Genomic DNA, 11,769 nt, shown 5'->3' on the forward strand with positions numbered 1-11,769 from the left:
GGAGCCGCGGTCGCCCGGGCCGAGATTGGGGGGGCAAGGCGGGCGACAGAAGGCCGATGCCTCCGTCGCCCGGCCCTCTACAGAATCCACCCCCCAAACCTCCAGGTATTTCCCTCCTTAGAGCTGGCAACCCTACATTCCCCTCAGTGCCTGTTGGTAGGCAACTAAGCTTGGTCCTGTCACCTACTTTGGCCTTTGGGAGAAAACACATTGGGGCCAGTCCTGATAGGGTTGCCAACTCCAGATGGGAAATTCCTGGAGACTTGAGGGATGGAGCCTGAAGAGGGTGAGGTTTGAGGAGGGGTGGGACCTCAGACAGGTACACTGCCATAGACTCCACCCTCCAAACCAGTCAGTCCCACATAGGGAACCATTGTTGCCAATCTCCAGGTGAGGGCTGGAGAGCACTCAGTATTACAACTGTTCTGCAGAAGGGAGGGCAGAAGTCAGCTGAAGTCAAAGGGGCAGATAATGGTAGGTTGGTGGCTAGCTGGGAAGGAGATGGGGTTGCCAACTACATGCTGACAAATTCCTGGGGATTTGAGGGGTGGAGCCTGGAGAGGGTGGGGTTTGCAGAGGGGTGGGACCTCAGACAGGTAGAATGCCATAGACTCCACCCTCCAAACCAGCCATTTTGTCCTGGGTAACAATTGTTGCCAATCTCCAGGTGAGGGCTACAGATTACTCACAATTACAACTGCTCTTCAGGTAGCAGAGATCAGTTCCTCTGGAGAAAACAGTGGACTCTGTCATTATACCCTGCTGAGGTCACCACAGCAAATTGACACTGTTTGCTCAAAGCCAGAGCACTGCCCCAGAGCCTCTTTCTAGATCTCGTTGTATTGCTTTCACAACGGGCTTTACTGCTAGTATTTACTATAAAACGTATGAAATTTGGACAAGTGTATTAGGAAGTTGCTCTGATCTGGGTGGCCCAGGCTAGGCTGATCTCATCAGCTCTTGAAAGCTAAGCAGGGTCGGCCTGTGGTTTAGTAGCTGAATAGGAGACCACCAAGGAAATCTAGGGCTGCACCACTCAGGTGGGCAATGGCAAACCACCTCAGTTTGCCTCTTGCCTTGAAAGCCCTATGCAGTCACTAGGAAGTATGGAGGAGGGTGGAAAGCAAAAGACAGTTCAAAATTATGAATTCGAGGCTCAACTAGGTGAGATAAGAGATCCATAAATGGGTTTCTTAAAGACTTCTCAATAATAAAAACCAGGCTGAAATTAGGGCCATGGAATTTAGGAGGGGAGATTAACTATTTCGCCCACCACCACCATTTCCCCAACCTCATTCAGATGCCTTGTTTAACTATTTGTCCTTCAGAGAAAACACACTGGCATGAAATAACAGTGTCAACTGATGTTGTGAAAATAATGTATGGGACCGTCACCCAGTCCAAATCACAGCACCGGTGACTGCTATTTTTTAAAAAACTAACTTCAGGAGAATCTATTACAGATTTTCCATTGTCTTGTGTAGCTTCATTCTCATAGAATAAAAAATGTATATGCTTCAGTATTGGTATCAGGATATTTTATATTCTAATAGTTTATTGATTGTTTCAAAATATTGAGGAATAGTGCCAGCTCCTGCTTTCTTTATATAAGACATGTTTTTCATCTCAGCCAAGAGCTACATTTTATTCAACTGGGGATCAACTAGAAGGTATGTCCCAGTTTCTAGTTGTGTTGTTTGTGGACTGTTCAATATCTGAGGCACAACTTAGCAAGTCATAATGGGAGTAAATTTTGCTCCCATAAAACAAGTCACATAATATAGCCAAGTCTTATCTACAAAACGACATTTCACAATATATTTGTTAATCACTAGGGTGTTTTATATCACTCCAGTTCTGTTTATCGAATACGTTCTTTTCCCCTTAGGTAATGAAACAGCTGAAGCAAAAATATGCAGATTTGTATAGACATGACAACGTTATATTGAGTGCAACTCATACTCACTCAGGACCTGGAGGATATTTTCAAAACACGATGTTTATTATAGCTAGTAGGGGGCTTATCAAGCCCACCCTTAATGCCCTTGTCAAGGGGATTATAGAGGTAAGAACCAGCCCAGTATATCCCTTTAACTGCCTTACTTAAATTTCCTGCAGCATGCAAGTAGTGGAATACCGGTTGGTGATGTCCTGGAAAGAGATTGGTATGCACTGGTACCCTTGTTAAGGCCTCCTTTGAGTGCTTAAATGGATGCAAATCTCATTGAACTCAGGGGATATCACTGACCTGTATTGAGATGAAGGAGGAGTTTACATTTTATCTTTTTATCTCATTTGTGTCAGTTAATAACTGTAAGCATCAATGGGACTGGCATGCGTATTTGCACCTGAGATGGGATGAAACTCAGCACTGTATGTTGAATAGGAGGCATATTCTAATGTGCAGTCAAATTAGTAATGCTTTCAAAGTCTTCCACTTTGAATTTCGTCCCAGATTTTGGACTTCCAAATGATGTGATGTTGTTTTCAAACCAATTCATTACAAATTCTCTATTGTTCTGCATTTCATTTCCTAATTTCATCAGAATGCCGTGCAAAATTCAGTGGCTTCTATTAAACGGAATATTTCTCCCCCTGCCTTCAGTACTGGGGCAGATGAAATTAACATACCACCAAAAAAGCAGCTTACGTTAGTTTAGCTGTATCAAACTTTTTTTATTTATTTTCTTTTGTATTTTATTTGTTCATTTTATATCCCGCCCTTCTCACAAGCGGGCTCAGGGTGGGTAACAACAAATAGTTTACAAATCATTAAAACCATGATAACAGTAATTCACTTAAATCCATTGTTAAAAGATGGCAGGTTATATCTTAATCTATAAGGTTCCAGCCAGGGGTCATTTCATAGAAAAAGAGGTGCAGGAGCTCATTAGCATAACTTATTAGCGTAACTTATTTGCATATGCCACACACCCTGACATCACCAGAAGTGTGTCAGAAGGCAACACCCACTGCTCAGGCTTCACTGGACTGTTTTGGATTGCTAGCTATTGGGGGGGGGGGACACACGCAGATCTGTCCTCGCAGAGGAGGGAGAGCTTGTACCTGAATAAAACTTGGTCTTAAAGGTGCCACTGGGCTGTTTTGGACCGGGGAGGGGGGGAAGCTCTGCAACTTACCTGGCTGCTTCTTGCTCTGACTGAGGGCTGCTGGGAGCAGGGGGTGGGGCTTGTTGCATGTGCCTGCCCCCTGGGCTCTTTACTGCTCCTGTGCACTCCTGCAGGAAATGACCCCTGGTTCCAGCAATGCTGAACAGATGACAGCAACAGTACCAGCAGAAGCAACAATACCATCTCACTTATGTGGGCAGATGTAATAGGGCAGTTTCAGCAAGGGAGGTCAGATGACTGGGTGTCCACCACCTCAACCAAAGGCTTGGCTAAACGGGCCCTGCAGAACTGTAATAGGTCCTGCAGGGTCCTGATCTCAAGCAGGAGCATGTTCTACTGGGGGGGGGGGAAGGGGGGAAAAGGCCCTGGCCCTGGTCAAGGCTAAGCAGACATCCTTTGGGCTGGGGATGTTGATCAGCTGAGCACAGGATTCTCCAGGGGACACATGGGGAGAGATGGTCCCTTAAACACCCTTTGTGTGATGTTTTTCCTCAGTGTACATGACTGGATGTACATAAAAGAAGAATCTTGATACAGTCAAAGGTATAATCACACCAAATGCTTCCTGCAGTGTTTTCCCACTGTATGTGTGCACATTAGTGACATGAAGAGAAAGATGCCATTATCTCTGTTTCACTGATTTGTTTATATTTCTGATTTTCAGAGTATTGACATGGCTCATCAAAATATGAAGGAAGGACACATTTTTATCAATAAAGGTGTGCTACAGAATAACCAAATCAACAGAAGTCCCTTTTCTTATCTTAAAAATCCAAAACGTGAAAGAGACAGGTAAAGATGGGGAAGGGGAAAGTCACAATTCAACTAAAATAGTGAGTAGAGATATGTGCCAATAAAAAGTTTGAAGAACAGGTGAGCAAAAAAATAAATAATCAGAGTGTGGTTGTATGTCATTTTGAAAACTTGAGTCAAAGTCTTTAATATTGGGTTACTTACATAAGGAAACGGATCTGATGTTTATTAAGGATCCCCCTGAATTTTGCAACCCCATAAGTTTGATTCTAAAATCTTTAGTTTGATTCCATTTCTTCCTCCACAAATCAAGCCCACAAGCCTTCATTTTTATTTCTTTTTCCCTTTAGCTGTGCCTAATCATTTTGGGCCAGCTGCATATAAGTGGCATATAAATAGTGTCTGATGTTAAAATGGCATAAAAGGAACACATTAATTGGGAACTTCTGCAATAAAGTGAAATGCCCACTCTTGTACATTCACAAATAAAAGAAATACGAGCATTTTTGTACATCCATGGTTGCCCCTGGGTTCAGTGGGAAACATATTTTCTAAGTGTTTACTTCCTCCTCGTAGCACCGCACAGTGAGATAGACTGCATCCAAGGGATTCGCCCCCACATCCCGGATTTCAAGCAACTATGAAAAAGCATCCATATTTAATCAGCAATTAAAATACTCACTTTTAGAGGATGCACAGGCAGACATGAACTGACATGTGGGTGAGCTTTTCCTATCCCAAAAGTCTCAAGTGATGGGGATGATCTTGTTTTCCCCTGTGCAGTGTCTGCAGTGCCGCTTTGGTGCTTGAAAAGGTCTGTAGGGGAAAATAAGGGAACCTCATCCTGCCGTGCTGTGAGCCCAATCAAGGTCAGGCCCTTGTCAGACTCCTGCAACAATCAGAATCAACAACTTGCCTCTTTAGAAGGAAAGTTTATTGATACAGGATTGGCAGGGATACTTGTTCTGGGGAAATGATTGCACTGCTTAGTGCTTTTATATGCAAATATAGATTCTGAGAGATCCTGAATCAGCAATGAGATCCTTCTTCGTTACTCCTCTTTCATGTCTTATCTATCCATGTGAAACCCCAGCCCCTCCGTCCTAAGCTGTGTGCTACATAAGTATTTTCAATCAATCAGTTGATAAACTATATCTGTGTGTAGGGCAGGTGGGCTTCCTGTGGCCAGAAGAATAGAGCTTGGGAGTCTGAGTCTCAAAACACCCTGGTTTTGTTCCTCTGGCCATAGGTCTCCTGCCATCTTTACAGCCCTACTGTCCTTTAGTTTGTACTAGAAACAGGCCTTTTTTGTAGAAAAAGCCCAGCAGGAACTCATTAGCATATTAAACCACACCCTGACAGCACAACTCATTACCATATTTGGCCACACCCCATGCCTTCCCTTGGATTGCCCCGGCGCCCCACAGCTGTGGGGAGCCCAGGCAAGCCCCCCCTTGAAGGGAAAGCAGTTTAAACTGCCTTCCCTTGGCTTGCCCAGGCACCCCCTGGCTGCGGGGAGCCCAGGCAAGTCGGCCCTTGGAGGGGAGGGGAGGCAGTTTAAACGACCTTCCCTTGGCTTGGCCGGCCCTTGGACAGGCCAGGGAAGGCACGGAGAGGCATTTAAATGCCTTCCCAATCCTTCCAGGGCCCCCCCTGGCCCGCCCGCCTCGGAGTCACTGGGGGGGGGGGGTCGCTCTCCAAGCCTCCCCTCTGTAGCCATGTACGCAGAGGTTTTGGGTGTAGTGGCCGTGGCCAACTCTGAAGCCAGCCGGAACTCCGTTCCTGTGTGTTCCTGCCCCAAAATAGCCCTGACTAGCAAACAGGATATTACAGAGGGCTGTCTGGTGCTACCAGTGGCACATGACTTGCAGCAGAGAAAAGTAAAGTGCCATCCTAGCCTAACATGCAGGGCTTTTTTGTAGAAAAAGCCCAGCAGGAACTCATTAACATAATAGGCCACACCCAACAGCAGAAACCCATTAGCATATTAGGCCACACCCCTGACCGCACAGCCCATTTGGCATATTAGGCCACACCCCCATGTTACCAGAAGTGTACTCATCCAGCCACACCCACCTTTTGCTTCTTATTCTGTTTACCTTGTTTGTTGTCCAAACCCAGGGCTTTTTGTAGCAGGAACTCCTTTGCATGTTAGGCCACAAACCCCTAATGTAGCCAATCCTAATGAGTTTCTGCTGTTGGCTATGGCCCATTATGCTAATGCGTTCCTGCTGGGTTTGGCCAACTTGGAAGCCAGCCGGAACTCCGTTCCTGTGCGTTCCTGCCCAAAAATAGCCCTGCTAACATGCATGCAGCCCTTGATACCAGAACAGTTGGGCACCCAGCACCCATGACTGAATAACAAACAGATCTTGGCCTCCTGGATAGAAAACCTGCTGGGAAACTTTTGTAAGCCTGTTTGGGTATCTTGAAGGAAGGAAAGGGGGATGTGCATGTGATCTAATCAACAAGTAGAATCAAGAAAACTCTCTCCAAGTCCATGAGACAATGGAATGATAGGTGGAAATTATGAGCACAACACCAAACGTGAAACAATCCCAATTGGTGGAAACCCTTCCAGTTGGATGAAGTCATTGTCATGCCTTAGCTGATGTTAAGCCACTCTCTTCCCTGAAAGTCTTTGCCCCTCTCCTTCCTGAGTAATCAAAGGAAGGTCCCAGAATAACTATCAGATTGGAATACTTCCACCCTCTCCCAAACGTCAGGGAAAAATTGTGTTCAGATTAGGAATCTTTCTGATTTTTCCAAACAGGATGTTGTTTCGTTTGGGTCTCCAATAGTCAATTTGTAGCTGCACACAATATAGAATCATAAAATCAAAGAGTTGGAAGGGCCATCTAGTCCAACCCCCTGCACAATGCAGGAAATTCATAATTACCCCTAACACCCCCAGTGATCCCCTGCTCCATGTCCAGAAGATGACAAAAAAGCCCCAACAACTTCCAGGATCCCTGGCCAAACTGGCCTGCAGAAAAATTGCTTCCTGGCCCCAAAGTGGCAATCGGCATTTCCCCGAGCATGTAAGAAAGGGCCATGAGAACTAAGCACTGATGCAACCCTTCCTGCCCTCCCTTCTCGTGATCTGCCTAAGTTCACAGAATCAGCATTGCTGTCAGATGGCCATCTGGCCTCTGTTTGAAAACCTACAAAGAAGGAGAGCCCACCACCTCCCGAGGAAGCCTGTTCCACTGAGGAACTGTCAGGAAGTTCACTTTTCTGATTTAATTGCAACTTGTTGGTTCTGGTCTGACTTTCTGAGGCAACAGAAAACAACTCCGCACCATCCCCTATAAAACAGCCCTTCAAGTACTTGAAGATGGTTATCGTATCATCTCTGAGTTGTCTCCTCATGTTAATTCATCCAGAGCAATTCATTCATTTGTCATGTGTAAGGAATTGAATTTTCTTAATAAGGATCCTCCCAGTCAATCACCATGGGCAGAATGTTCATCTTATCTCACCTCACTTATAATACACTGCATGAGTTTTGAATGTGCACTGACCTGTTCAGCCTGTAAATAACACTTCAGGGGATTTTTCTACTTGCAGTCTGGGCACTTTGCTGTTCACCTTGTCATTTAATTTTGTACTCCTAGACCTATTGCATTGCTTGTTGTATATCTTAAGCAGTATTTTCACACCATTCCTCACATTGTTATTCAATTTTGTACTCTTAGTCCCCTCTTGCTGAGGGGAGCCTCTTGCTGAGGGTGAAAGAGGAGAGCACAAAAGTTGGCTTGAAACTCAACATCAAAAAAACTAAGATCATGGCATCCGGCCCCATCACTCCTTGGCAAATAGAAGGGGAAGTAATGGAAGCAGTGACAGAATTCATATTCCTGGGATCCAAGATCACTGCAGACGGTGACTGCAGCCATGAAATTAAAAGACGACTGATCATTGGGAGGAAAGCTATGGAAAACCTAGACAGCATGATAAAAAGTAGAGACATCACCCTGCCAACAAAAGTCTGTATGGTCAAAGCAATGGTATTCCCAGTAGTAATGTATGGTTGAAAGAGTTGAGCCATAAGGAAGGCCGAGTGCCAAAGAATAGATTATTTTGAATTATGGTGCTGGAGAAGACTGTTGAGAGTCCCCTGGACTGCAAGGAGATCAAATCAGTCAATCCTAAAATAAATCAACCCTGACTGTTCCCTGGAAGGCCAGATAATGAAACTGAAGCTCAAATACTATGGCCACCAAATGAGAAGGGAGCACTCACTGGAGAAAACCCTGATGCTGGGAAAGATTGAAGGTAACAGAAGAAGGGGATGGCAAAGGATGAGATGGTTAGACAGCGTTATCGATGCAATGAACATGAAATTAAGTAAACTCCAGAAGATGACGGAAGACAGGGGGTCCTGGCGTGATGCGGTCCATGGGGTTGTGAAGAGTCGGACCCATTATACTTCAGTGTTGCTTTAAAAAACAAAGAAATAAGAATGATTTATCTAGTGACCTTGTAGGTATATACCAAGCCTTCCATCTTTAACATAAACATATGTGTTCATATAAAATCACAATCATGCACAATCATACTGAATGTCCTAACATGACATTAAATGGTGCAAAAATTACATAATAGGATCTAGTTTCAGTAAGCTAAACTCAGTAGTATAGACGACAATTCCTAATAATTTATCTAAGTAATGTTGTGAATCATTTAGTGCAGGGCTCCAATTCATTTGAAGAGGCTGTGGTCTGGAGAACTTAGCATTGGATTGTGCTGCTCTGTTTGTCTCCATGTATGTACCTCATGGCTCTAAATGTAGAGTATATTTTTATTCTCTCTATCAACCAGATATTCATCAAACACAGACCAAGAAATGACGGTACTGAAGATGACCAGTGTTGAAGGTCAAGACATAGGGCTGTTTAGGTGAGACCTTTCAAAGTTACAACCTGGGCAAGATAAACATATACCAAAAACTGATGGGGTTCAGAATAATCTTTGGGTAGGGGGAGTAACTGAGACCTGTACAGAGAGGAATTAATAGAGTGAGGGGTTCAAAGAGATCTGAAAGACAAGGGAGAGCCCATTGAGTCCAAAGAGACAAAGGGGTGAGTGGAAAATGGGTTAAAACGAACACATGGAATCTGAATTGTAACAAAACGCTTTTCCACAGTGAAACTAGCACTGTAAAAGAGGTTAGTCCTCCTAGTGATTTTGAGCACCCCATGCTAGAGTGTTTGACCATGAAAATCCACGTCTTTGACATAACCGCAAACTGAGGCTAGCTGACTCCGCAAAGATACCAGTGAATCCTTTCAAGATTATGGCTTGATTCAGACCATTATTAAATCACAAAAATTCTGTTTTGCCTTTACAAATGGAGGTTTCAGCTTCTTTGTTTGGGCCAGGCATCTTCATAGCTGCAGGGACAGCACTGTGGAACAAGCCAGGATCGTGCAAAACTATAGTTGTTACTAAGGCTTCAGCCACACTGGGGCAGTTTCCTGTTTGGCTCTCATTGCTGCTTTGAATCCCTGTGTTTTCTCTTTGTACAAGGAGCCAAGGCTGTGGCTCAGCGGTAGAGCATCTGCTTCCTCCTCCCTGATCCCCCTTTCAAGTCAATACCAGCAGGGCCCAAACATTGCATAGATCTTTTTAAACTTTCCCCTTGTCATTTTAATTTTTTTTTATTCAGCGATCTGAGACTAGCAATAGTCTCATATTGCTAGCCTCATGCTGCTTGTAAAAATAAATAAATAAAATGAGTGAGAAATGGAGCTTGCACACTGATGAAGTAGGGAGGATGGTGGAAGATGCACAGTGGGCGGAATGGCCTTGGTGTGGGCAAAGATTGACCTTTAAGGGGTGGCAAAAGGGCAGGGGGAAATCCAAGGGAATTGGTACGCTTTTGAATTACTTTTGGCTTGGAAGCGAAGCAAGGGGAAAATCGGCACAAAAACACTCTCAGAAAACCTTGGGAAATGGCGACAAGAAAGTGAACTGAGCGCTGAAGGGAGGCAAATCAGTGCTGAATGACAAAGAAAACCCAATGGACATGCCTGGTGAAAGCGAGGGAAAACATCCGTGCATAATAGGCCAGTGTTGTTGAAAATCTCAATGTAAGACTGCTGCAGTATGAAGGGAACACAGACCAAGAGTTTCCATGTGGAAGCACACCAACTGGTTAATAAACCAGTTTCAAACCATGGTTCATAACCTGGTTTTTTGGACCCTAGTTACTGGCCGTCTATCCTTATACTAATAGCCAAGTTGCCCCTGTGAGTGCGGATATCTAAATCCGTGCTCCGGGGGCAGCTGGAGGGCAGGGAGAGGTTTGTGCACACGTGGGCCGGTCCCCACGTGTGCACAAAAATCTAAAAACTTTGAAAAAATATCGGGGGGATGTTTAAATCCCCCCGAAACTCACAGAGTGTGCCCTGCGCATGCGCAGGGGACGCTCTGCGAACGCCGCTGCCGCCACTCGGGAGTCGAGCGGGAAGCCGGGAACGGGGGTCTAAGACAAGTCGAGGTAGTTTTCTTGCCCAGTGTCACGAAAACAGCATCGGCGGCGGCCGCTACTTCCTGGGCTTGGTATTCCCCACAAAAGCGCCTCCTGCACGCCGGGACCATTTTGCAGAAGCGCTTCTTCCGCTCCACAAAATAAGCGCATAGCCCAGGCTGAGAGGAAACCGACGCTGCCGGTTTCTCCGCCATCTTGCCTCTCTGTCGCTAGGCGCTCCTCCTGCCTCCACCGCTGGCTCAGCCCTTTCCTCAACTTCCCCTCTGCGGGAATCCGGCGCCAAACTCAAAGCGTAAGATGGCGTCGGAGAGTGTTTTCAGCCGGTTGGTGCCGGTGCAGGTGAAGGGCCAGGGCTGCGAAGAGAGGTAAGGGGTTCGGGTGGCAGCGGCAGCAGCGGCAGCAGCGGCAGCAGCGTTGGGCGTCCGCGCTGCTCCTCCCCTACTGTCCCCGCTCGGCCCGGGACTGGCTCGGGCTGCTGCCGCGGCGCGCTGGGATCGCGGCGCCATGGTGGTGAGTTCAAAGAGGACAGGGTTTTTTGGGGGGAGGCGCTCTGGTTCCCCCCCTCGCTCTGGAAAAGGGGAAGGGGATCGAGCGGGGTGGCTCCGGCCCGGCTGCGCGCTTCTCCCCAGACATGCACCTGTTACCATCGAAACCCTGGATCGGGCGCCCCATCAACAAAGCCCTGCCCCTGCTTGCCCCCCCCAACACGGTGGGTAGGTAGGAAGAGGGCATGGCCCCACACTGTTCCCCCCCGAATTTCCTCCCTGTCCTACCAGACGTAAAAGACGACTCAGAATCTTGGACGGGGGTTAAAAAAACCCCAAAACCAACCAGATGGGGGTCAGGTCTCTTAAGTTCCTGTTCCTCTTTCCGTTCCCAGTTTCTCCTTTTGGAAACCCCCCACCCCCGGTTTGGATTTTGTAAGGAGGGGGAGAAAAACCATGCGTGGAGGGGTCAGGTCCTTTGAGTTCCTGTTTCTCCTTTATGCGTTTTCTTTTTCCTGGTTTGGGATTAGCGCTTACTAAATCCCCCCAAACTCCAGAGATCTAGAGATCCAAAACGCCTTGCTGTCCCAGAAACTCAACCGGCACCTTGACTCCAGACTCGAATTCCTCTACACTAAAGAGCTATGGAAAAACAGGAATGCTATCCCCCCCCCTTTTCTGGAATCATTGTGTGTTTGGGGGGGGGCAGGCCTCCTCCATTGCCAAAGGAAAGGCCTGGCCTGGAGGGCTGGATAACCAGCAGAGAGGTCAAAAGCCACGTCAGGAAGCAGGCAGTGAAGAGTCTGGTGGGAGAGGTCCGGTGGGATCAGGACCAGAAACACCCCCCCTCCCTGGTAGCCAGGAGTATAGCTCTAGGGTGATATTCACAAGTTACCTGGATTTA

General features: G+C 46.5%; 1 protein-coding gene across 1 annotated transcript in view; it reads left to right on the top strand.

The window, feature by feature from the left end:
* Nucleotides 1-11,769, top strand: part of ASAH2 (N-acylsphingosine amidohydrolase (non-lysosomal ceramidase) 2) — a 91,190-nt gene that overhangs the window by 39,467 nt on the left and 39,954 nt on the right. The window contains exons 5-7 of the mRNA XM_015424604.1: nt 1,889-2,065; nt 3,796-3,923; nt 8,709-8,786. Coding sequence (XP_015280090.1) covers nt 1,889-2,065; nt 3,796-3,923; nt 8,709-8,786 — 383 coding nt within the window. The remainder of the gene's footprint in view (nt 1-1,888; nt 2,066-3,795; nt 3,924-8,708; nt 8,787-11,769) is intronic.

Source organism: Gekko japonicus, unplaced genomic scaffold (assembly GCF_001447785.1).
Source record: "Gekko japonicus isolate JY-2015 unplaced genomic scaffold, Gekko_japonicus_V1.1 scaffold422, whole genome shotgun sequence".
Classification (NCBI taxonomy): domain Eukaryota; kingdom Metazoa; phylum Chordata; class Lepidosauria; order Squamata; family Gekkonidae; genus Gekko; species Gekko japonicus.